Source organism: Lichenostomus cassidix, unplaced genomic scaffold (genome assembly GCF_008360975.1).
Source record: "Lichenostomus cassidix isolate B80296 unplaced genomic scaffold, HeHo_3.0 HiC_scaffold_633, whole genome shotgun sequence".
Classification (NCBI taxonomy): Eukaryota; Metazoa; Chordata; class Aves; order Passeriformes; family Meliphagidae; genus Lichenostomus; species Lichenostomus cassidix.
In genome coordinates, this window is record NW_028148050.1 from 21,312 (window position 1) to 48,259 (window position 26,948).

Genomic DNA, 26,948 nt, shown 5'->3' on the forward strand with positions numbered 1-26,948 from the left:
TGCCTCGTTGACACCACCAAAGCCAAGGGCAGCAACTCAGTGTGGCTTCAAGTCAGCCTCAGTCACACTTGTGCTGTTGAAATGCAAGAATATATTTAATTCCTGTGAGTTAAATCCCTTCACCTCACACTTAATACAGAAAAAGGGCAGATCCAGGAAAACCTGTACCCCTGACATCACTCCTCTACTGATGGAGAATCCAAAGGAAAGCAGAACATTCTGTTGGATGTGGTGTAAAACTCTTGATTCCTGACCTGCAGCAGTAAATCTGTGTTTGCGTCTGGATTTATTTCCTCTGAAGCCTATGGAGACCTCACAAATCTTCCCAGGGTTTCCTTCTGTGTGTGTGCTGCTGCTGGAGCTGGCAAAGCTCCCCTGGTAATGAGAGATTGCACCTCAGTGGGCTAATTGAGAGTGAAAATTGTTAATAAATAAAGCTCGGGTCTTTAAACTCATGTTAGCATTATTAGGATTAATATAAAAGGGAAAAAGTCTGGAAGATGTTTCAGACAGGGTTTGCCTCCCTCACATCCATGGCTGGATGAGGCTGTACAGGAGCAAGGCTCTACCAGATCAGCAAGGATGGATCCTGGGGGAAAATGGGATTTCCAGGGGAAATGGTACAACCTGGAGATGGGGTCTTGGTGCAGAAACCAGTAAGGTTTGTCCCCATCTCAACTCATACTTGCTTCTTGGCGGACAGAGGCTGGACCTGCTGAGTGCAGAGGAGGCCATGGAGCTTCTCCCAGGGCTGGAGCCAGGCTGGGAGAGCTCGGGGTGTTCACATGGAGAAGTCTCTGGGGTGACCTTAGAGGTCATGCCAGTGCCTAAAGGGGTTCCAGGAGAGCTGGAGAAGGACTTTGGACAAGGGATGGAGGGACAGGACAGGGGAAATGGTTTTAAATTATAGGAGGGCAAGGTTAGATGGGATATGAGAAAATAATCCTTCCCTGTGAGGGTGGGGAAGCCCTGGCAGAGGTTTCCCAGAGAAGCTGTGGCTGCCCCTGGATCCCTGGAAGTGTCCAAGGCCAGGCTGGACAATGGGGCTTAGAGGACCTTCCCTTCCCCTGGTGATTTGGTCAAAAATTGCTCATTTATGAACACTTTGTCAGACCCCTGGTGGGTGCCTACCAGCAGTCCCTGAAGCAGACAGGGGCACCTCCTGGACACCCAAACCTTCTTACAAAGCTGATTTAGCAGCTCTCTGTAGTGCTCCTGGGCAGGGCCAGGTGTGCACAGTGCTCAGCTCTTGCCTTGTTTGGAAGGCAGGGCAAGGAAGACTTTCCCAGCTGTGTAGAACAATTTAACCATTAAATCAGCCTCCCAGGACTTTGACAACACAGCAAACCAAATCAATAAATCCATTTTGTGGTGACAAGGTGATCTCCTCCCCACCCAGATCCAGGAGATGGTGCACTCCGACGCCGCGTCCTACGACTCCAACCGCCAAGTGCCGCTGCTCAACCGCCCCGGGATGTTGGGTGGCCCCATGGGTGCCCTCAGCCAGTCCCAGCTCATCTCCCAGATGGGGATCCGCAGCGGGGTCACCCACGGCTCACCCTCACCTCCGGGAAGCAAGTCTGCCACCCCTTCTCCCTCCAGTTCCACTCAGGAAGAGGAGACCGATTCGCATTATAAGGTACGTGCTGTCGCGCCGCGAAAATGGTGGGTTTTGGTGAGGGATAAATTGTGCTAAGTGAAACCATAGTCTTCTGGTCTGATTTTTATATTTCTAGTGGGAGACTTTGCCATGGATGAGGGCACTGTTCCCAGCTTAGGTTAAGGTCCAGCACAGCAGAATGGCAAGTTTGGAGAGCAGAATTTTTCTGCCCCCATATTTTACCAGATCCATCAGGCTACAGGATTTCCTGGGATGATGATTATGATGAGGCAAGCACGTTCAGGACTAAGGGGCTGCAAATGCTTGAAGCTAAATTAGATTTCTGGCAGTGGGTGGAGGAGACTGAAGCAGGAAAGGAAAATATCACATGGTGGGGTTTAACTGAACTCACTGGACATGGCATGCTAAGGAAAATAAACAGGAATTAAAAGAGGAAGAGTCTTCTGCATTTTAGTTCACCCAGGTGGTATTTTGAGTAGTCAGCAATGTCCCAAATGGTCTCTACAGTCAACTGCTACTGAGTGTGGCATCAACAAACCCAAGGAATTCCTAGGGGTTTGGTCACATCTTGGTTGCTGTCCATCTCTCTCCAAATGTGCCAGCAAAGCCAAACAACTTGTGCTGTGTTCCAGAAATCTGTGGCTGTTGTTTACTGAATTCAAACTGCAGCAATTGCCGTGCTTCCATGCCTGCAGGTGAATTGCTGGGCTCCATGGGGACTTTGATTACAGCCTTTCATGGAAAACCTTCTCCTGGAAGATGCTGACCCAAGGCACTGATATTGTAACCTTTTTCCACCAAAATAGACTCTTGTGACAGGATTTGAGTGTATAACCAGAGCAGCAAACAGTGCAGGGGCTGGAAAACCAGGAAAATGCTAGGACTGAGCAAAAACCTTTCCCTCTTCATGGAAACCAAGGAAAACAGATTCCCATCAATCCTGTCGTTTTTCATCCATTGGCAGATTTCACTTTAGATTTCATAGTAGAGTGCACATGTGGGTGCAAAAACAGCTTCAGTGAAGTAAAACTGTAAAAAGAAAAGATACACAAGGTTAAAAATAGATGGAGATTTTCAAACTCTGTGATTCCATGCTTAGGGGACACTGTGGGACGGGTTGTGCTGCTGGATCCCATGGTCTGCCATCTCACAAAGCCTGTGTCACAAAGCTCCAGGCAATGACCTGGGAGCTCAAATCTTTCATGTCAGGGCAAAATGAGTTTCAGTTTAGGGCCACACCAGTTTCCCTCTCTGTGCCTTCACCAGTACCACCCATCTTGCCTCTCAGCCATCCAGGAGTCCCTGAGGAGGACACAGCTTTGGGGTTGGATCTTGTGTTCTCTTGAGCCAGAGATGCCCATGGGGTAGGAAGAGTTTGGAGATTTCCAGATGATGACAGCTTGTAGAGATTAAAATTTTTCCTAACCCTTACAGCAATCCCCCTCATTTTTCTGCCCTTAAACCCCCCAGACAGGTGGGAGTGATGTGTTTGATGGAGGAGGAGACCCTGAGTGTAAGGAAAGCAGCAGAGCCACACTGGGGCCTGCAGGGATCTGTTTGCTTTCTCTGTCTGCACAGCTGCTGCCTTCACCCATCAGTCATTTGTCAGATGGCCATTAAGGGCTTTTCTGCAACAAGTCATCAAAGCAATGTCTAACAAGCAGAAATTAATCTTGTGAGGAAGGTCACATGTTAAAGAAATGGGTCTGATGCCAGCAGGTCCTTCACACCCAGCTGGTCCTCTGAGCCAGGCCGCTTATGAGATTCAGGGGTGTCTGACCCTCACTGGTGCATTTTGCTTCATAGTGTGGGGGAGAGATAGGTACAGCCCAAATTCCAGCTGGATTAGTAGTCACTCTCCATAGTTATTAAGATCACAGTGTCCATGAGGTTTCAGCTCTTCATGGGTTCAACATCTAAGAAGGCACCGAGTTTCTGGGATCACATCATTGCCCCAGTCCATAGCTGCTGTCAAATGGACCTTGTGCTGCCTCTCCAGGGCAGGTCCACGTCAGTGGCCACCACAGGCAGGTGGCCATGCTCTTCATGCCCCTGCCTGAGCCTCCCTGTGACCATGGGGATGTCCCTCGGGGTGCAGATGCTCTGGGACAGCGAGGCACTGGCTCACTGGGGGTGGGCTTTAGCCATGAACATGGCTCAGGTTGTTCTGAGGTCCAGGCCTAGATTGCTGTCTCACCCCAGCTGTGTCATACCTGGAAAACCCCATGAATACCAAATCCTGATCTTCTCTGCTCCCTCTTGGGGATGATGGCTCTGGGCAGCCTTGCAGCATCTGTTTTCCATAAATCCCACAGGCTCTTTGGGGCTGCCTGAGCTGTAAATCCAGCTGGGGTTGTGCTCCAGCTCCTTGGCTTGGTCAGTGTGGGAGCAACTCCCCCATGGCACTCCAGTGAATCAAACAGGATCACAGTTAGTTAAAATACCATCTCACTTCCTAATGGGCTGAAGCCCTGTCATGCATTTTTTTTCTCCTAATAAGCTGGCCTTTCACCTCCAGGCCTCCCTTTTAAGCCCAATTGGGCAATTTTAAATTAAATGCAATTTTTTTGGTCTCTCTGCTCATTCACTAATGGTCACTGTCTGTTTGACAAATGTCACTGCACTGATACTGAAATTAATGACTAGTCAAGAGCTGCAGAGCGGAGAACAGGAACGCTGCTGCCCTTTCCTCCCTGTGCCTGCCCTGTGCCAGCTGAAGGGAAGCCTCTTAAATCCTGGCACTGCCAAGCACGTGCTCAAAGTGACAAATCCATCAGGAGAAGAGGCTGTTTGTCCCCACCATAGCTTTTCACAAGATCTTGGTGCTTAGACTTGTGTCTTTCCAAGTAATTCAACAACCTGATGGTAGTGCCTTGAGCTCAGGGTCTGCAGGTGGAGGGGTTGGGGTCCTGTTTGCCCTCAAGGATGCAGAGATCCAGCCAATGCTTTTATTCTCTGCCATCTGGTGTATTTAGGTTTTTCTTCACTGTAATGTAAGGATAATGATGCTTTCCTGTAGTGCCAGCTTGCACTGGCCACAGTCAATGCATTGAGAGCTTTGATGGGTATCCGAGTGTTTTCCAAGGGTCTTTTCTATTGCACATCCTCCCATGGAGGCTTCTGCAGTCCTCTGTGTTCATAGAAACATAGAATATCCTGAGCTGGACCCAGAGGATCATCCAGCCCAGCTCCTGGCCCTGCACAGACACCTCAGCAATCCCTCCCTGTGCATCTCTCAGTTCCAACACCCCCTGGACAGAGTGTGGACATAGCCATTCCTGGTCATCCAGCTGCACCCAGATTGGTTGTAAAGAGTGAACAGCACTTGCAAAGTATTTAATTCATCTGATTAAAATCCAGTTCCTGGATGTTTTTCCTGGAGAGGGATATTAATGTGTTAGCAGGGTGGAGCAAATTTTGGATGGCCCTGGTGTGGTGGTTAAAGTGATGTTGGTGTTGTTTGGTCAGTGCTCACAACCCTCCTGGGAATGAGGAGGTGAGGGAAGTCAGGAGCAGCTTGCAAAGGGAGTTGCTGGGATGGAAATCAAAAACCATGTGGAAGCCAAGTTTGGAAAATTCATGGACTGCTAAAGCAATCTAGCTGGGAAGCAAGGCATTTGGAGAGGTCCCAGAAGAGGATCAAGGAGTGAGTGAGCTTGTGGGGCCGGGAAGGAGGGTGGGGAAGGAGAGTGATGGAGGATGAGTGTCTGGAAAGCCCCAGATCTGGGGCAGGGATAAAGGGACAAACTGAAGCTGCTCTGTGAGGAGGCACCAAGGCTCAGGCTGCACCAGCAGTTTGTGATGATCCAAGAGGCTCCTGGGGGACAAAGAGACCCCCAGAGCTGCTGTCCCCCCTCTCCACTTCCCATTCCTACTCTCATCTCCTTGGCTCAGTGTCTGTAGCAGGGACTTTTACCAGACCACTCCCAGCTGACTGCTAAAGTTCATCTCTTGATTTTACAGGCCACTGGAGAGAAAAGACCCTCAACAGACCTGGGCAAAAAGCCCAAAAGCCAAAAGAAGAAGAAAAAGAAGGACCCCAACGAGCCGCAGAAGCCCGTGTCAGCCTACGCCCTGTTTTTCAGAGACACACAAGCAGCCATCAAAGGACAAAACCCCAATGCCACCTTCGGGGACGTGTCCAAAATCGTGGCATCCATGTGGGACAGTTTGGGAGAAGAACAGAAGCAAGTGAGTTACTGATTTATTTTTTTTTTTCTTTCAGCTTTTCATTCTTCAGAAATGTGTTTTTCTGTGGTGCACAGCGTCTCCCCAGGCATGGCCAGGGGTTTCCACAGGCTGAAGTGCAGAACAGAGGATGTTTTCAGCAGCAGTGCTGAAGTGCCCACTGTGCAAAATTGCTGCTGTTGTGTGGGGAAGAGCAAATTTTTATGACAACTAATTATTCTTGATAAGCTCATACCCTGCAAAGCCAGCAGTGGCCTTTCCCTGACGTGGGGTTTTACAGCCTGAGAGGGGAGATAGGTTTGTATTTGCTTATTTACTTACAAGGAGTGACAGCCAACCGGCTAAACACTGTTAACTCCTTGCACTGCTGGCTTCAAATCCAGCATTCAGGCTTTAAAAGCTTCAGGAGACGTCTGAAGTGGCCTCACAGAGGAAACCTTCCTGCCCCAAAGCTGTCAGCCACTTTCTGTCTGCTTCACACGGAGAATCCCAGGTCCTGCTTTCCCTGTTTCCCTGCTGCTGAGTCAGTTACAAAAGCCTGTAATTGCTTGTTGCCTGTTGAGAGAACCCCAGGGAACACTTCTCGGAGCAAGAATGGCTTTTTATCAGGCAGAGTGAGGTCTGACACTGTGTGTGATGTGTCCTGGACCCAAACAGGCTTTAGCTGGGAGCTCTACTCCTGGAGCCTGGCCCCAGCTCCAGTTGGGTGTCCATGGCCAGCACTGGAAAAAGCTTCATCTGGGGAGGGAGCAGCAGGGAGATGGAAAAGTCATTGAGTTGGAAGTTATGCTGGGAAACAACCTTGAATTCCACCCCATGCTGAGTCAGGAATAAGAGCAGGGCGTCTTCAGGGATGAAAGCACTTTTGCTGCTGCCTTTCCTCCTCTCTGGGTGGATCACTGGAGGATCATGAAGGCAGGAATTCCTCATCTGAAGAGGGGAGGAAGGTCCACTCCTATTGCAGGAGGGTCACCCAGCCCTGGGAAGATGCAGGACAGGGGCTGGGTTTGTGCTCTTGGCACAGGCTGTGGGAGGCTCAGGATCATGGCAAAGCTTCATGTCACTTATTTCTCCTGCTTTCATCCCTCCCAGCCTCTCAGCCTGCCCTCCTTGACTCCACCTGGTTACAAACATCACCGCAGTTTGGGCACTGAGCTCGGCTGTGAGTCTGGCTCAGAGCATGGCAGCGACCCTGACTCAGCGCAGTGCAAACGCTCAGCTCTTAATTAACAGCAGGGATTAAACCAGCCCCGTTTATCTTCCCTGCTAACTCTCCCTCCTCCCTCTCTTTTATGAGCTCGCAGCAGCCTCGCCGTCTCTTTACACACGCTTTCTAAGTGGCTCCATTTCTCCCTCTGTAATTGATTTAATTAAGTCATTTGTTCCTTGTCTGAATGCTTAAATATTAACTTCCTGGCTTTGTCTCCAGCTGGATACTTCTCTCCCACAACAGTTCCCTCCCTGCCTGGGACTCCGGCTGGAGGGACACGATTTCTCTCTGGCTCTGGGACGCTGTGGCTGGTTTGTGTGATGTGGCACGTTCACTCTGGAAGTGTCTGGCTGGTGGAGAGTTTATTTAGCCCCTGTTTGCTTTCCTCTGCCAGCATTCCCAGTGAAGGGTTTTCTTTAGATTCGTGAGGCAATGCGATGGAAAGGGAAAAAGGAAAAGAAAATTTGAAAAAGCCTTAACAAAACACCTTTAATATTTGAAAACAAGTGCCTGGGCTGTCCCATAGGTGTTTCCTGCCCAGGGCTGCAGGACATGGTGCACACATTCCCAGGGAAGGCAAGCAGGCATTCCAAGTGCTCTCCTGGCACATCTGGAGAGGGAATGGTGACCGAGCAGCACAGCCAGGCATCACTGGCCAAAATCCTGCTGTGACCTGGGAGTCCAGCTGCACGTGGGACCAGACTGTGGGTCAACCCATCTGCAGGAGTATTGTGCTCTGGGAAGGGGTGGGAAGCTGGAAAAGGGAAATGTTTCTTCAGGGACACAGTGGCTTCATGTCCTCGCTGCAGAAAGCAGTGCAGAGGGCAACCTGGGGAAAAGCCAGCATAGAGATGGCAGGCAAACAAGAGGCAAATTTGGACTTTTTTTGGCTAAATTATGACCAAAGTTTTAGTTAAAGAATGCTTGCCTCCTTCCTGGCTTAAGAAAGGGTGGTTTGAGGCTGTAGGATCTGCTCAGGGGTTGGTCCCACGCTTGGATCTCTAGAGGTGCAGACCCCACCCCACCATACTGTTATTGAGCAGTTGTTTGCATTGCTGGAGTTTCTGCTCCAGATGAGGTTTGCAAACCTTATTCACTGTCCAATGCACTCAGAGTGTTCCTGCCTTGTGGGAGAAGAGCAGGCAGGGAGCAACCAAGGAGTGGCTTCAAGGGAATATGGTCCATAAACCCAGGGCATTTTGTGATTCCTCAGCACAGCCCCAACATGTCCTGTTGTGCCTGCCCTGTGCCCATCCACCCCTCCCAGCTCCATCCTGCACACAGGGGGTGCACAGAACTGTGGCCCCTGTGCCAGTGCCAAAGGACTGGGAAGGGTGGTCCTGTGCCCCTCCAGAGCCTCAGCCCCTCTCCAGAGACACCTCACTGAGCATTTCTGCCAGCAGCAGAAGATGCCACCCCTTTGCCAGGTAGCCCTGGCCAGCATGCAGAGGGTTAATCCTCTGCCATTTGTGCTGCTAATGATTATATGCACTGTAATATCAAAGCTGTAGCTATTTATTTGCCATTGAGCAGGTGCTGCTGCTCCCACAAAGCAAATTTGCTTTCTCCTCCTGATGAAACAAGGAAAATAAAGGTTGCTCACGTCCCATTTCAGATATGGTTTTTTTTTCCCTGTGCACCAGCTGAAAGACAAACACAGAGAGGGAACCAGAATGCATATTATGCAAGAAACCATATAATCTAGGAGCATCTTTGATTTGGCTGCTGCTGTCACAGACATGCATTTCACAGAGAGCCTTTTTTCTCCCCCCTTTCTTTTGTTCTTACTGGTTTATCATTTGTGGCTTTGTCATTTTGTTCCTTCTTCTTCTCTTCTCAGCCTCTTCACAATGAATCTTCATTTTCCCTCTGACACACTTGTATCTAAATTTCCTTATTTCCTGCCTTTTTTTATTTATATCTGTTGCCTGGTGATTTGATCATGCTGTGGAATACAGGATTAGCAATCTCCATGTCCTTGGGTACTGCTCAAGGACACCTGTTCGGCAAAGCACCGTTTTCTTCCTCATTTTAACCCCTTCCAGTGTGGCTGTAGAATAGTAATAAATAACAATACCTTAAATATCCTCAGCGCTGCGTTTGCAGGACGTTGTAATCTTCATTCTTCAACAGCTGGTGTGGCCCTTCCTAAGGAGCTTACAGGGGAATCTGAAGAATGTGACTCGGGGAAAAAAAAAATATTAATACATCCTCTTTGAACTTCGCAAATAGTTTAGCAGCTGTTCCTGTAGAGATAGCTCCGACTTTGCTGCAGAGTGAAATGCTAATTCAGCCATTAGCATCCTATGGGGTACCTGTCACAGGAATGAGCCTGCAGCTCCAGGTCCCAGCTCCAGAATCCCATGCCTCAGTGGGAGTTTTTCCCATTAGCAGATCTCGAGCAGTGCTCCCCAGCGAGGTTGAAAAGGGCTGCCTGATTTGACAGAAATTAGAAGAATTTGAGCACTAGATTGGAGCAAATTCTGCTAATTTCCTGGGAGGATTTTCCCAGGAGTGCTGGCAGCTTGGTCCCAGACTGTGCCACCCACAGCCTCTTCCTCTGTTTCCACAGGGCCACCATGGGCCAAATCTGCTCAGGAGCAGGTGACACCAGCCCTGGTGGCTGTCCTCCCTCAGGGGGATCTCCTGGGGGTGATAAGCCTAGAGACTCTCCAGAGAAGTCACTGGTGGGATTTGCTCTCCTCTCCGTTTTTATTATTCCCTCTCTGAACACCTCCCTATTCCCTGCTGTGTTTTGGTGAAGAGGAGGTTGGATTGGAGCCAGGCAATGATGGAGAGCACAGAGATCAGTGCCAAGGTGGCAGCTGCAGAAGTCTCTGGAATCAGCTTCTTGTCATCAGCAAATCCAGCCACAAAGCCAAAGCACTGGCCCGTGTTTCCTTAGACTCTGGGAACCAAGAGCAGAGGAATCAAGGAGTTCCTGAGCAGTCTGATGAGTGAACCCCAGGCTAACCCAGAGCTTCCCATCCAAAATGAACACAGATTGGTCAAAACCAGCATTTTCAGTTGAGTTGTTGAGTCTGGGGACACAAAGGTACCAGAGATGAGTTTTTGCTTGTACTTCACCAGGACCAGTTCAGTAATGCTGAGTGATTCCATGGCCAAATGCAAATAGGGTTTTCCCACACAAATGCACAGCCTGGAGAACAACAGAGCTCCAGGGATAAAGTCACACTCCAGGGGTAAATTACCCAGCAGAAAAATTGCCTGCTCAGCAGAAAGTAATAGATCACCCATTGAATCAGATCCATCTGCACATTGAACCTGATGGACACTGCAGGATCTGTGGTGGGACAGAGGCTTCTCAGGCCACCTGTAAAGTTGTTTTATGGAAGAGACCTCACAGGGGAGAGATCCCATGGGAACAGCCACGCTACAAACTGCTCAATTCCAGCTTTGTACTGAGCTGTCAACACTGGAACCACCACGGGATGAAGTTTCCTCCTGCAGCCCCAAAGCCCTGGCAGTGAGGGGTTGGAAGGGTCCAAGGAGTTGCCCTGGCCTGGAAGGAGGTTTCAGCATCTTCTGGGCAGCACTGGAAATGGATCAAAGCACTGATCCCAAAAAAGGTTTCAAGAGAGGTCTGGTGGAGAGCAGGGTAATGATGGGGAGGTGTGAAGGGTCAGATCTGCTTTTACAGCAACTCCACAAATGCTCCTGTTCTTCTTGGAGAGCAAGATCAGAGGTTTGGAAGGTGAATGTTGTGTGGTTTTCATTGGAGGTTAGGGTTTGGATTTGTCACCCTCTTGGGTGACCCTCCTGATCAAACCTGGTCTAAATACCTGTGGCACAGCACTCACCCAAGGTAATAAAATGTCTGAACTTGAAATACATCAGGTTTTCCTCAAAGCAGCACATGGTTCTACTACAAGGCTTTCTAGAATTTGACACATGCAAGATGCAGAAATAATTTTTTTTTTTTAAATTAGACTGTGGGAACAGAAAGCCTCACCTTCTTAAATGAGGAGCCTGTGTAACTTGTGACTGAATTATATGACATAGTCACTCAGATCTGCACAAAATTCAACTCCCTCCCTGCAGCCAAAACCTCTCATTTCTAGCATCACATTTTCACAGTTCTACTTTTCCAAAAGGGTAGATATGTTTACTTTCTCTAGCATTATTTTCAAGCTACACTCTGTAAAATTTTAGTAGGAGAGTATGGATAACATTCCCTATATCCTATATATGGATAAGATTCCCTTCGGAATCTTCAGTGGATTGTCCTGGGAACACTCTTGTGCCCTCATATGGAGCTGTGGATGACTTACACCCCATGAAGTCGAGGCAGTGGAGAGCAGCAATCTTTCAGGATGCTTTAACCACTGGTAATTCCCACTTCATTACAGGCTCTTCCAATTGTTCTCCAAAGGAATTGCTTCACAGCATTGTGTCTCCACCAGAATAAAGCAGGAACTCTCCTGAAACAAACCAGGCAAACAGTTCCCATAGCCAGGGTCCATCCTGTAGGTATCCCCAGGGAAGCTGACCTCAAGACCTTCAACCCAGACCACAGGTTTTATTCTAAAGGTGTAGCTTGGGTTAGGTAGTTTTAATGGTGGGAGGGACACAATAAGTCTTGCCCAAAAAGGAGATACAGAGGGGGTGCAAGGAGGTGAGGAGGAGCTGGGAAGGGATAAGGATAACATATCCATGGCTCCTATTTGCCTCTCCAAAGGCTGCATGAAGGATGTATGGAGAAAAGAGAGAACGTGGCAGGGAGGATGTGCTTTGAGTCATCTTGAGGATAAACCCTAAGTTATGGTGATCTCAGGACATATCTTGCAGGAAAGTGTATAATGGTTACAAGAAAAACCCTGCAGATTTACAAGCAGAATAAAAACCAAATTTACACATTCAGGAGAAGAAAAAACCCAGTCATGGAATCACAGAAAGGAGGGCAAGGAGGGACTTAAGAGGTCAACCAGACCATACTGCTGCCTGAAGTCAGGATCATCTCTACTTAAGCCATTCCTGATGGATGTGTTCCTAATCTGTTCTTAAACCCTCAGTGGTGGAGATTACACATCTCCTCAGGCAATGTCTTCCCATGCTTAATTATCCTTACTGTTCCCAAGGCTTCCCAGTGCTTACCCAACATTTCCCTTGGTACAATTTAAGCCTATTTTGCCTCTTTTCCTACAAGCAGAGGATCACTCTGTGCCTCCTTTGCTGCATCATTGTGGCCCCTCTTGGTCTTCCCTCCCAGCTTTCCTCCTGGACACGTTTCCTGCACTTTCCATCTCTCCTTTCCCAATGCTCTACCTCCTTTTTAAAGCAAAACGCCCCAAACTCCACCTGGGATTGCAGCAGGGACTTTTCCACTTGGGATCAGTGCACCCCTTGATTGTTTTGGGGAGAGTTTGAGTTCTTCCCATTGCTCCCCAGGCTTGGGAAGCAGCGTTCCTGCCGGAGCAGGAGGGCTGGGATGCAGAGGTTACGGATAACAGCTCTGGCTGTCACTCAGTGCCTGCGCGACACAGAGCTGCTCGTGGGCGTCAGCGGGGTTTGCAATAATTGTCTTCTCTAATTAACTGGTTATCAAACAAGAACATTTCATTACGGTACAATTACTGGCTGCTTTGCTGAGACACAGAGGTGTCAGGATTACGATCCCAACATATGCTTCTTACAGCTCGGATTTTTTGTTTTCATAATCACTAACCGGTTTTGCTTCCTCCCTCCCCCCAACCCACCCACTCACTTAATGACTAATGAATCCTCCTGCTAATGAATAAGGAAAATAAATCAGTGGGCACGGCAGGTTAGGAAGAAAAACATGCGAAATGTTTTGAGGATCCTTAAATCTGATAAATTACTTCAAAATTAAAATCCCTGGGAGAAAATGGGATTTAATTAGAAAGTAACATGGTTTTGTCAATGTTTAAATTAAAATTTTAAAGGTTATAAATGCTGCACTAGAGCTGCCTTTACACAGAGGATTTGTGAGAGGTTTTGTTCAGATCCCACGTCAGCATGGTGATTCCCCAGGGACAGGCAGCTCAGTGTCCTTTATGGAGCACAGTGTGGGTGCAGAAAGGTCCTGTGTGCAGGGCAGGACTGCAAAATTCCCAACAGGAGACCCTTAAGAATGATTCCATACAATAAGATTGGTGAGGCCCTGGCACAGGGTGCCCAGAGAAGCTGTGGCTGCCCCTGGATCCCTGGCAGTGTCCAAGGCCAGGCTGGACAGGGCTTGGAGCAACCTGGGATAGTGGAAGTTGTCCCTGCCATGGCAGGGGTGGGATGGGATGAGCTTTAAGCTTCCTCCAACCCAAACCATTCTCTGATTTTGAGATTAAAACCCAGATAATCCACCAGGAATTTTCCAGAACTTCCAGCTCACCAGAGGAGCATGGAAGAGCACATCACCTCACACTGTCACCCTGCTTGGTAGCCCTGCTGGTGGCCAGGCTGGGGCCAGGGCTGGCCCAAGGAGCACAGAGGCTCTGCTTGGAGCAATTCCACTCTCCCTTCAGCAGAATGTGTCTCTTGGCTGCTCCTTCCCGGTCTGGCTCCAGCAGACCCCACCTGGCAGCACATCCCAACAGGACAGAGACCCTGTGCCCACACACACTCTGAAAGAGACAAGGACAGATGAAGAGTGGCATTAAAAAAGGATTTAGCAGGAAAAGCGAGTGATGGGGATGAAGACAGGCACGAAGTTTATTGATTATTCATTTATTGCATTTAGGTTTAGGACGTCTCATTTACCTGCCCTCTCACTGTCCAGAAATGGCAGTTTTTTCTCCAGGCAAGTCTTGCTAATAATTGAATTTGTCTCTGCATAGCTCTGAATAGTTTGATTTCCCACCATTCCAGATCAAATAAATAAATAAATAAATATTTTTTTAAAAAAGGAGCATCCAGCAGGTGGATACAGTAAATTCTCTGGTGCTGTGATGGTCACAAACCTGGTCCAGTGGGAGATGTCCCTGTCCATGGCAGGGGGATGGAACTGAAAGGGCTTTAAGGTCCTTTCCAACCCAAACTGTTCTTTGATTCTGTAATAAAAGATGTGGAGATTGTAGAGAAAGGTAATAGCTTTTATTAAGGGAACTGAAACAGTTTGAAGAAATAGTTGCTTTTCACAGGCAAACTCTTCTTCAGGCTGACATTTTGAAAAGTAATTCTGTTCTGAATGGAGCAAATATAATATTTCCTGAATACCATAAAGCCAAAGACAAACTTAGGCAAATGTTCCATTTCAGAAAATTGCCATCGGAGACCTCCAGTGTGTCAAGTCAAAATGTTTCATTACAGGACTAGCTGTGATTTAGCAATGAAAATAAAGGCTTTCAATCCATTTTTAATAGAATTTATCTGTACTGATTCTAAACTCACATTCAGTTTAACTGCTGGAAGGTCACTTTCCCTTCAGGGGTCAGGGAAGGGAGTCTGGGGTGCTGCCATGGCTGTGGAAATTTGCAGGGGGGATGAGCTAAATCATAGAATTGTAGAATTGTTTTGGCTGGAAAAGACCTTTAGGATCATCCAGTCCAGCTGTTATCCCAAGGTCACCATGTCCCCAGGTGCCACATTCACATGTCTTTTAAACACCTCCAGGAATGATGACTCCACCACTTCCCTGGCAATCTGTTCCAGAGCTGGACAACCCTTTCCATGAAGAAATTTTTCCCAATATCCAATCTAAATCATCCTGGACAGAGAATGTACCCAACAAGGCTTCAGTATTCCAATTTCTGAAACTGCTGTTGGTTTTAAAGCTGAATTAAATATATGCAAATCTGCTCTAATTGAAATCCACTTTCAATGCATTGCTTGAGGAAGGCTTTGAGTTTCCAATGGAGAAAAGGGTTGGTGGGTATTTTTCCTGGGAGTTTCTGCATTTATCCTGAAATTTTTATTCCGTTTTAAAGTACTCAGTTTAATCTGTGTAACCCTACAGGGACTCACTGCTGGGGACAGGCTGGGTCACACCATTATTTTGTCTTCACCTCAATGTGGAGGACCAGGATCCAGGCAGGGAGTGGACCAGCACTGACATGATCAACAGGCACCTCTCATTATGGGGAGAGATGGAAGAATAAACCATAATTCACTCTTGCAAAGTTTTATTATCTCTTTTCTTAGTGAATCAAACACTCCTGGCACTTGCTGCTTCCCTGCAAGCTCCAGCTCTCCAAGTCATAAGATGGACAAAAATCTCAGCTTTTCGAAGATGAGAAAGTAGTTCCCAGCTGTCCAGACTGCAGAGGAGAGCTGGAGTTTTGACCTCTAAAGATTTAATAATGGGAAAGACAAGAAAAAAAATGGGAGGTTTAGGAATTCTGAATCTCTCACCTGTTTTTAAGCTAGTCATCATCACAGAATCATAGAATGGATTGAGTTGGAAGGGACTTTAAAGACAGTCCTGTCATTTGAGGAGTTTGGCTTTTGTCTTGCTCTTCCAAGAGCCTGGATCACTCTTCATCCTGGTTTCTTTTGGGAAGGGATTCCACTGTGTTCACCTTATAAAACCAGGCTGTGTCTCTTACAAATACCTATCTAAACATACAGACCACTCTGGCCAGAGATTCCTGCAAAAATCCCAGCATGGTCCAATATATAGGCTTTATTTTCTTGGTTTGGGATAAATTCCTGTGCAGCAGAAATTAGTTTTTCATGCACACAGCCCCAGTGAAGGGGGTCCCACTGAGCAGGTGGGCTGCAGCCAAGTCCCCTGTTCCACTCATGATTATCCATTTCTTGGTCCTTTCAGGCATACAAGAGGAAAACAGAAGCTGCCAAGAAGGAGTACCTGAAAGCCCTGGCTGCATACCGGGCCAGCCTCGTCTCCAAGGTACAGCTGCTCTCACAGACAGGATCCAGCTCACAGGAGCCTCCAGGGAGGGGCAGGTTTGAGAGAAATGCTGTGTAATTGTGATATCAGAACTGATATCAGCATAAAACCTTCTAAAGGAGCTGAAAGAAGGGCTCTGCAGCACGGTTAGGGCTGTGGTGTGCCTTCAGCACCCTGCAATGAGACCCCTCTTTGGATGGGTTCAGCAGCAGGGGAGGTCCTGTCAGTGTCCCTGAAGGGGTCCCTGCTGCCTGTCCCCTCCGCCAGGGGCTGTGCCTCACTTGATTTTGGGGTGAGTGCAGCAAACAGGGGCAGGAGGACAAGGTGACAGCAGGGACTGGCCCAGGGGAGGTGACACCCCAGTACTGGGCTCACTGGCTGCACTGGTACAGCTGCATGCCCTTGTTTTGTCCCAGCTGATCAGGACCCTGGGTGTGGCTTCTCCTGTGTGTGCTCTGCCTGGAGCGGATTTTTTAGAGAGTTTTTTGAAGATTTTAGGGAGTTTTATGGAGTAAGGTGCATAACTGTGGGTGGATGAGATGTGAGCATGTATGTGTTTAACACACCACAGCCAGGCCAAACCCAGAGAGCTCATTCCAGTGCCTAACAGGGAAATTTCAGGGCATTTCAAGCTCATACATTAACTCCCAGTGCAGCAATACCACACTGGGGAGCAATGATGGGTCTTCAGAAGTGGATGTCCATCCCAGAGGACCTCACAGCTTGCCCTCCTCCACACCTCCAGAGAGGGGACACAGGCATTTGCTGCCTGTGAATTTGGGGTGACTCCTGTGGAACTCAAAATCTTGCTGCTCAGGGGTGATGCTGCCCTTGGGTAGTGAGTGGTCTCCCTTCAAAGCTTCTCCTTGGTGTGCTACACCACATCCTCAGTGCTGCCTTGGGAAATGATGTGAACTCAAATCACTCATTGCCTGCAGGATCCTTGTGGTAGTGGGGAGCTGGGAAGGCTCAAAGCCCCTGTGCAGACTGGTAGCTGCCAACTGCTCAACAGAACAGCAGCAAGAAGAGAAAAAGGGAATGGGAAGGATTGGTTGGGGATTTAAAATGCTTGTTTGTCCCTCTGGAAGCCTCTGAGGGTCTTGCCGTGAACGTGCCTCGCAGCAGTGTGAGGCAGGAGTCATGGAAGGCATCGAAGTCATGAAGGCATGTGTTCCATGGCTTCGTTTTTTCCCCAATTTCTCCAGTTGCTCTTCTGCAAAACTTTGTTTTGAGTAAAGCTGCCCAGTGTGGTCCTGGCTGCTGAGTGAGAAAGGATCAGGAGAGCCATTACAGAGGCCATCACAGGACAAAACCCTCATTGTCCAGTCCAGAAAATTTCCCTTTGGCTTTCTCTTCTTCCTGCCAAAATGATGCCACCATTGTCCCATACAGGAACCTACAGGCTGCAGGCACATACAGGATGGGGAAAGCAGAGGGTTTCGAGATCCATTTATTCTCTGTTGGAAGCAGGAGGGATTTGTCACCCACCTGGTGGACAGTTTGCTTCTGCACTGGCTCATTCCCTCCAGAGGCACAGTTGAGTTATTTGACTTCAGTTTTCCCCATATGGATGCTGTGGCCATCCAGCTGGGAGTTCATGTGCTGGTAGGTGGGAGAGGAGCAGGATCCATGGGGTCTGGGAGCTCAGTGGGACACCATATTGATGTTTCCATCATAAATGAAAACATCAGGACAGTACTGGGACAAGTTTTCTCTTTTCCTTCCTCACCACCTTCCCCTCTGTTTCCCCACAGAGCTCTGCCGACCAGGGGGAGACGAAAAGCGCCCAGAGCAACGCCCCTTCCAAGATGATCCCCCCCAAGCAGCCCATGTACCCCATGCCCCCGCAGGCCTCCTCGCCCTACCCCGGCCTGGGCTCCTTCCTGTCCCCGTCGGAGTTGCAGAGCTACCGCGGCCACCCCCACGCCGGGCTGTCCCGGACCCTGCCCACCAAACCCCTGCTGCCCAGCATCAGTGCCTCCCCCCCGCCCTCCTTCCAGATCAGCCCCCCGCTCCACCAGCAGCTGTCCTTGCACCACCCGCAGAGCTCTCTCCTCAGCCAGCCCCTCAGCATGCAGCAGGTCCCCCAGCAGCCCCTCCTGTCCCCTCCCATGGCACTACAGGTACAGCCCCCCATGAACGCCTCGCCTCCCGGACAGCAGGTACAGTGAGCTGGGGGGTCTCTGGGGTTTGGGGTTGGTGGTGGAGGGGTTGTCCCCTTCCCAGGGAAGGGGCTGGAGCACCAGGAGTGGCTGGGGGAGCTCAGCCTGGAGAAAAGGAGGCTCAGGGGGACCTTCTGGCTCTGCACAACTCCTGACAGGAGGGGACAGCCAGCAAGGGTCAGGCTCTGATCCTGGGAAACACAAGAAGAAATGGCCTCAAGCTGTGCCAGAGGATGTTTAGGTTGGAGATTATGGAAAATTTCTTCATGGAAAGGGTGATCAGGCACTGAACAGCTACCCAGAGAAGTGGGGAGTCAGCGTCCCTGGAAGTGTTCAAAAAAACATGTGGATGTGGCATTTGGAGACATGGTTTAGTGGTGGGATTGGCAGTGCTGGGGAATGGTGGGAATGGATGATCTTGGAAGGATTTTCCAACCTAAATGATTCTATGACTTCTCCAGCACAGGGATTAGGCTTTAGCTCTGCACAACAAAAACTGGCCTCTGTAATTTGGTGATAGTAATTTGGTGGTTGCTTATGTCCAGAACAGAGCATTATAGGGCATCCTCACAGTCACTTTCATTGGGGTAGGAGCTGTTTCTGAGGGTAGCATTTTGTGAAATTTCATTCCATATAAATCTGTGAAAAAAACATAAGAATAAAAAATATACCCCACATTGCCCTAATTTGGAAAAAAATGTGTTCTTTGTCAGGTAACTACCATGACTGCAGTTTATTATACATTTCATTAAACCCACCCCAAAAAATTGGGAAAGCTGATTAGTTCTCAGCTGAAGCAGCCCTGCAGTGTCCATGTTGAATTGCTAGTGGGGAGAGCTCTTGGGGACATTTGATTGTGTGGATGTCCCTTGTTCCTGAACACTGGACTGGATAACCCAGCACTGCATAGGGAGCTGAGCTGCACCAAAAGTGGGACAGTGGCTTTGGTGGCCAGGCTGCAAAAATCCCAAAGGCTTTTGTGGCTCTGTGCCTTCCACAGCCATTCCCACCCCTGAGGAGGGAGAACCTGACAAGAAAAGCAGGGAAAAGGGATGTAAAATGTGCTGCTGCATTGGCACCAAGGTCAGGGCTTGGACCCCCCTCTGTCCCTGGGGCTCCTCCTGTGCTCTGCACTGACAGGTTTTGGGGACAATTCATGTAAATGTAATTATGCTCAGTTATTAAATCTGTTGTCCTGTTTTCTATGCACCTGTAACCCTCCTTTTCCTCTCCTCCCTGCAGGACTTCTCCCACATTTCATCTGAGTTTCAGAACAGTGTTGGACCCCGTTCGCCTGGTGCATCAAACCCCCCAGGAAGCACTGAGTGGGACAACGACTACCCCAGCAGGGAGTGTGGGGTCAACCACTGCAGGCCAGTAGACAAAACAGCTCACTGCTAGTGCACATCTGAGCTGTGACACTGAATAACAGCCCTAAAATGCCCTAAAAATGTACAGCCAGTAATGGTCAGGGACGTTCAAGGCTTCCTCTTCTCCATAGGGTCACTGAAGTGATGCTGTGGAAGCAGGTGACTTAAAAATCATGGATAAATTCTCCACTGGACATGAAGAGATATGTTTTTTTTTCTTTTTTTATTTATTTCCATTCCATGGAAGGGTTAGACACTTCTCCTTCTGGAACAGTCCCTGCAGTGGAGTCTCTGGAGGTTTGAAAGCAGCCATGGCCATAAGGCCAAGCCTCAGTATGGCCTTCCAGTACTTAAAGAGTCTTAAAAAAAAGATGGAGAACAAAGAATTGCAAAGGCAGACAGTAATAGGACAAAGGGGAATGGCTTTAAACTGAAAGAGAAGAAGTTTAGCTTATATGTGAGGAAGGAATTCTTCCCTGTGAGGGTGGTGAGGCCCTGGCACAGGGTGCCCAGAGAAGCTGTGGCTGCCCCTGGATCCCTGGAAGTGTCCAAGGCCAGGTTGGACAGGGCTTGGAGACAACAAATGAAAACATCAGGATAGTCTTAAAGCTGGGGAACAGGGTGGAAGCCATTTCCAGCCTCTGCCTAACCCAGCACTCTTGGCTCAGCTGTAAGAGTTTGGAGACTCTGCTGTGCTCTGGGATTCTCTGTGGGAGCAGGTTGGGAAGGAGGCTGGATACAATTGGAGTATTGATTTCCTTCAAGTGCTGGAACACTGTGCTTTCACCAGAGATAATATCCATCTCAGCCTTTTCAGAGCACTTACAACTGCTGGGCTGGGCACAGACTGTACAGACATTTATTTCTTCCAGGGAAATAAATAACTGGCTGATCCATTAGAATATCCCTGCTGTCTGCCTGCCCAACAGGGCTCAGGGACATGGATAGGTCTGAGCTTTGCATGCTCCTTACTGAAGTCTCTGCAGACCACCTGAAAGAAGGAACATGATTAGGACCTGATTGTGCAAGTCACTTCATGTGTTGTGGGCAAAATGCTAAAGGTGCTTGGAGGGTTGTGGCACATGGATCCCAATTTCCAGAGGAGCTGGGCAGATCTCAGAAATTACCTCGCCTAGAAATAAGCATCAATTGTTAAGGGATTACCTGGGAAAACACTTGATTCCATCTGCAAATCCCACTGCCTGGGTCACATGCAGAAAGCCCAGGGCACTGCAGGAACAGGTGAGATGTTCCCATGGCAGTGAGGAGTGAGCTCTGTGTTGCTACAACAAGCTCTGTGACATCTGGCTGGAGCTCCACACTGGGAGCAGAGGGCCCATGCAATTCATGATCAAAGCTCATGCATTTCATGCCTTTGTCACAGCAGAAATATCAAATTTCATGGGTTTATCGCAGCTTCCTGGGAAAAAAAAGTCATTCTAAAACCAAACAGATTATGCAGAGACTTCCAGATAATTATTAGCATAGATTATAGTAAGGAACTCAGATGGATAGAGATCAGTCCTGCAGAGAGTGCTTAGTGCACTGAAAAATATCCTAGTGTCTGCTGAGGAAGGAGCCCATCTCCTGTGACTAAAGACACAGGAGCTGCTGGCAGCTCCTGGGATATTGGGAAGGAATTCCTGGCTGGGATGGTGGGGAGGCCCTGGCACAGGGTGCCCAGAGAAGCTGTGGCTGCCCCTGGATCCCTGGCAGTGTCCAAGGCCAGGCTGGACAGGGCTTGGAGCAACCTGGGACAGTGGAAGTTGTCCATGGGAACAAAATGAGCATTAAGACCCATTCCCACCCAAACCTCTCCATGATTCCAGGATCTTCCTGACTGTGCTGCTTTCTCCAATGCACTTTGTACTCATTTCCAAGTGACATTTTCTAATTTCCAAGTTGTCACTGGGCTCCTCAGCAGCACCCTGCCATGAGCTGGCTGGGCCCAACCATCAGCAGAACTTGGGCACAGCAGTGATAAAGGGATGTCTTGTAGGGTTCGATTCATCTGTGCTGTCCTAGGTATATTTGGGAGTCTCTGGATCATGTAACAGCCCATTTCAACCTCAGAAGTGCATTTGGCTTCATAAAACAGCACTCTGAGGAGCAAAACCTGGCTGGAAAGAGAAGGGATTATTCCTTGATGGGATGTGACTCAGCTGTGGAGTCACAGATTCCTGGAAGAGAGGATCATCCCAACCTCCCCAGCACACAGATGGCCCTCTTGGGTTATGATTTTTATTTCATGTCCAACCTTGATATTTCTTTAGTTTCCAACATGTGTTGGCACTGGGTTAGCTGGGGTAAATCCTCCCAAGCCATGTTTTCCTTTGTATTTCTCCTCCTCCAGGTAACTTCTGAAAAACTGACAAGGTTGTCTTTCTCTCTGTCCTTCTCTATCTCATAACGGAACTGCTGTGGGGATTTTTGTTTCCCAGCCTATCCATGCTAGCTAAAATGCCATCAAATGACACTTCTTTCCTCATGCCCAGCAAATTCTGGAATCCTGCAAGCCAACACTCCTTAATTCATAACTCAGCCATACTGGAGAGAGAGCTTTTAAATGTTTCCTTGCTCCTGCTCTCCCTATTCTTAATGACTTTTTGCTTACTGACTTCCATCCAATTTTCCTGGCTCTTTCTGGGCTGAAGCCCAAGCTGTCCTAGATTGTGAGCAAAGACATGGGGAGCATTTCTCAGCTCCTGCTTGGTGTTTGACTATCACTTCCCACAAGCAACTGCAGCACACAATTTCACTGCTTTTTTGCCACCACATCACCAACTCCTTTCCTAGTCCCCTGTCTCCCTCACCTGACAGCCTGGTTCTGGCACTTGCTCTTTCCCAGGCACTGAGTTCCTCTCTTTCACACTGACTCTCTCCAAGGGAGCTGCCTCACCTCTGTCAGAGGTGCAGCTTGGTTTATAATCACATGCAAATCTTTCTTAATTCCTTAATTAGATCTTAACTCCTCAAAACACCTCACTTGTTTTTTTCTGCCTCATCTTCTGATTACAACTCTTCCCAAACCTTCTACGGGGCTTATGTCCTTTCCATCCTAAGACATTCTATGATTTACCTTTGTCCCCTCACATTCAGGTATTTGGGGGATAACACTGAACTGGATTCATCATTCCATGTCCTTCCTCTCATTTGCCAGACATGGATTAGGTTCTTTTTAAGTATCATCCTTTAGCAATGTTTCTCTCCTCTTCCTGCCCTCTTCTGGGCTAGAAGATGGGACACTGTCCCTGTCCAGGCACAAAAAACCATGAACAGCCACTAGATACAGACATTATAACCACCCTAATTCCTTCCAACAATTAAGAGTTTCTCTCCAAGGGGGAGAATGTTCCAAATCAGAAGCTAAATGAGCAAACACTATAAAAAGGCAAAGATAACCCATCTTTGCACAACTGCACTTAGTTTGGATTCAATTATTTATGGTAATACTTCGTAATGAACTGGGAAATGTTCTGTAGCATGTTGTGTAAAATTAATGAAGTTTTAGGACTGGAATAACTTGCTGCTGCTCAGTGGCGTTAAATCTTCTCTGAGTGCAGGAGGGAAGACTCTGCATTTCAAATGCAGATTATAAAATGTGGAGATTAGCAAAGGGTGGGCTCTTGGCTCTATCAGAAGACAGCTCTATCAACAACAGCCCTGCCTTGCTGTCTGTCCTTTCCCTGTTATTCCACTCACAAACACACCCACACCAGAACCTCCCAACACTTTGTAAGGCTCTTCACCACTTTTTAAGGCTTTATGGAGCTGGTGATGTTTCCATCATGTCTGTGCAGGTGATAAACCCCATTAAAAGTTCCAGATTTCAGAGCAAAACCTCCATAGATCATCAGCCAGCGGAGAGTGACTTTGGTCATTTCTCTCCCTACCATGTCCTGAGAAAAAAAGAGCATTTAGTCTCCTTCTTTGGACTCTCCTCATGTAATGTCAGAATGAGGACATTTTATCCAAAAGCACCTCTAAACCTCCAGAGCTCAGCCTCATGACAGAATGTGGTGAAGCCCTGGTGATCCCAGGCAGAGCATTCCAGCATTCTCCCGATGGGATCTGCAGGGACAACCAGAGCTGGCCCTGCCCTGTAAGCTCAGCAGAAGCAACAGTTAAGCCACAGGAAGGAATTTGTGTTGTAGCTCTTTAGAATTGAAATTGAGGAAGAAATAAAATTGCACTCATCTCTTACTCTGAGGGGGACCTTCTCACTCTCTACAACTACAGCCTGAAAGATAGGGTTATCCTATAGGGTTAGGTCAGTGCTATCCCTTGAAAGAGGGTGTAGCCAGGCTGGGGCTGGCCTCTGCTCCCAGGGAATGAGGGGCAGGACAAGAAAGAACAGCCCCCAGTTGCACCAGGGGAGGTTAAGATTGGGTATTTGGATAAAGTTTCATCATGGAAGGAGTGGTCAAGCATTGGAAGAGCTGCCCAGGGCAGTGGTGGAGCCTCCATCCTGGGGGGTTTAAATGCTGCATGGATGTGATGCTTGGGGATGTGGTTTAGCAGTGCTGGGAGAATGGCTGGACGTGATCTTAGAGGGCTTTTCCAACCTGAATAATCCTGCCATGCCTCTGCCTGGTCCCTATGTGCTCAGACATTCTGTGCTTTGTGCCCTAAAAGCCATGGAATGCCAGCTGTGCCAGTGATGCCTGACAGCCTTACCTAAAACAGAGGCTAGACAAAGTTAAGAGAATAAAAAGCAGATAAATTTATTGAAGAGCTTTCAAGGTGTATTTAGGGCAGAGCCTACTTGAGAGGCTACACCCAAAATGGACAGCATTTTAGTACGAGTTCTTCATACTTTATAAGTTCTGTCCATTTACATATTGAGCTTTAATGCTTCAATTACAGTTCCAGGTGATGATGTCAATTACCCCACGGTTGCTCTCCCCAATTCACTGTTGTTTACATATCTTGGAGCCCTAAGGCAGCAAAGCATCCCTGGATTTCCACCTTAGAGGAATTGTTTAGCCAAAAAATGCTGAGAACAGCAGCTTTAGCACCTTGTATGGAGTCCAGAGTTACACACTACAATTACAGATACATGAAAAATACAGAAGTTAAATCCTAAGGCATCGCCAGCACCACTCCAGCTCCCCCCTGCCCGTCTCACCGTGTCCCTGTGCTCTCTCTTACAGCATGCTGCCAAGGGACAAGGCACTCTACCTCACCTAAGGCTCAGCATCCCCTCGGCAGGAGGCTCAGACGAAGGACACTTGAGAGGGTCAATCCTACAGCCCACATGGGGACACACGAGCGGGTCGGACGGGCGGCGCGGCTGCCACCGCACCTCGGCGCTGGCTTCGTTTCCAGGCTCTAAGAGCAGTTTTCTTTTCCTTTTGCATTCCTTTCTTTTTGAACTCTAAAAAAAAATAAAAATAATAAGTCTACTTTCCGTGGAAGCCCCACCCCCCCAAAAATAAACATACAGACCGCCCCACCTCGTAAATCGCAAAGAACAAAAAAATAAATAAATAGAGAAAATTCAAATTAAAAAAAATAAATAAAATAAGTTCAAAACCTACCAAAAAAAAATGGAATTAAACTAAGGACACCGTTTTTCTGCTTGCCATCAGCTTAGCTACAGACTATTTTCCTAGTGAACTGCTTTTAGACGCAGCATAAACCCAGGTCTGGTGTCCTGCAGCATTAGGCCAGCTCAGTAGGAGGATGCACTCTTTTGACTTGCTAACAGCACTAAACTTTGTGCAAGAAAATGTGAAGTTTGTGTGAATATTGTACATGCAAAGGCCTTGGAAGGTCTGGCGAAAAAATTACAAAAAATAAATAAAAACTATTGCTAGGTAGGTGGGGGGAGAGAGCAGAAGGCAAACTACGAGAGGACAAATGTGAAAGAGATCATGAAAATATAATTTGTTGGATAGTTGTAAGTAGTTTACTAAGTGTTTTAGAGCTGTGCTAAAGACATCTTTAAGATTTTTTTGTGAAAGAAATTAGTAGTTTACTTTATAGTAAAAGCATTTTATATTAATTGTAGCACATTTTTTAGTTATACATAGAAGGGAGATGTGTATAAAAAACCAACAAAAAAAGCCTGCCAAACTTGTTTCTATTATTTGTACAACAAGAAATGGACAATTTATATCCATGTTGTATGGCATTATTATTTTTTTTGGCCATATGTCCATCTATTTAAAAAATTGCTGACAATGATTTTTGTCTATTTATGAAAAATTAGCATAATTACAGTTTCTCATAAAGGTGCATTTTTGGGGTTTATTTTTTATTTTGTTTGAGGGTGCTGCTTTGGCAGCACCTGGCACATTCGGTTCACAATGCTTATCTTACCTTTCTTTATAATAAAATGTATGAAAAATAGAGCTGAAGCAGTCTCTCCTTAATTTGGGGGGACACCCTGGAAGTGCTCCCTGCCTTGTCCTCCTCATTTTTCCATCCCTCCCACCTTTCCCATCACAACCTCACCTCCCCAGCCCTATTGACCCTCCTCCCACTCTGCAATATCAGAGCCAGATTTCTCCTTAATATCCAATTATTAAAATAAGAGGGGAAAATGAAACATTATTAAAACCTTCCTTTGAGTCATCACAGCAAGGAGATAGGATTTCCTCCAGGGAGAACTTCTGAAGTGTGAATTCTTTGTGTGTGTGGCAGGTAAGTGGCATTGAGACTCTGCAATGCCAGAGAGGAGGTTTCCAGCCTTGGGAGAAGGTCTGGAAGGGATCATTGCTGGGAGTTGTGGTGACATGAGGTCCCTGTGGTTTGTCCTCTCTGAAGGCAGGTGCCATCCATGATGTCCATTCCCTGCACCCCAGCTGTGTCACCTTGGGGTCACTGTGACAGGGGATTTGGAAGCCTCCACTGAGAAGGTTTGTGGGACAGCAGCGCAGGGAGCCACTGAAAGGTGACCTTGCCAATTTAGGAGTAACTGTGCAAAGCAATAACCACATTTTTAACAACTTTCTGGCCACCTACCTACATTCCTGCAGGGCTGCCCTGCTGCCTCTCCTTCTCTCACAGGGCTGGTGGCTGCTGTGGGGCACCAGGGAGGGCACAGTGACACATCCCCTGCCTTGGGAATGTGCAGCCATCTCGGGAATGAAGGGCAGTTGGCTATTAGAGAGCCTGCAGCATTAATGAGAAATTGTGAGGCTTTCCAGACCACTTTAATCCCTACTAATCTCTAAATTTGCACAATGGCAGCTGTGCTGAAATGGTATTCCAGCTGTTGGCTAATTGTCATGGGCCTGGAATTGCTCCAGGGAAGCAACTGGGAGCTCAGCCTCCCATCCACCATCACGGCTGGCTCACAAAATCACAGAATGGTTTGGGTTGAAGGGACCCTAAAATCCATCCAGTTCCACCCCCTGCCATGGGCAGGGACACCTTCCACTATCCCAGGCTGCTCCAAGCCCTGTCCAGCCTGGCCTTGGACACTTCCAGGGATCCAGGGGCAGCCACAGCTTCTCTGGGCACCCTGTGCCAGGGCCTCATCACCCTCAGAGGGAAGAATTTCTTCCCTATATCCAAACTAGATTTCTTCTCTTTCAGTTTAAATCCATTTCCCCTTGTGCTGTCA

General features: G+C 48.0%; 1 protein-coding gene across 1 annotated transcript; it reads left to right on the forward strand.

Annotated features, from left to right (window-relative positions):
• Window positions 1-1,379: 1,379 nt before the first annotated feature.
• Window positions 1,380-25,729, forward strand: LOC146420234 (TOX high mobility group box family member 2-like). Its single transcript, XM_085048508.1, has 6 exons — window positions 1,380-1,639; window positions 5,585-5,812; window positions 15,763-15,843; window positions 17,598-18,005; window positions 19,248-19,378; window positions 24,529-25,729. The coding sequence occupies exons 1-6, from the start codon at window positions 1,409-1,411 to the stop codon at window positions 24,563-24,565; spliced, it is 1,116 nt and encodes a 371-aa protein (XP_084904634.1). The 5' UTR covers window positions 1,380-1,408; the 3' UTR covers window positions 24,566-25,729.
• The last annotated feature ends 1,219 nt before the right edge of the window (window positions 25,730-26,948 follow it).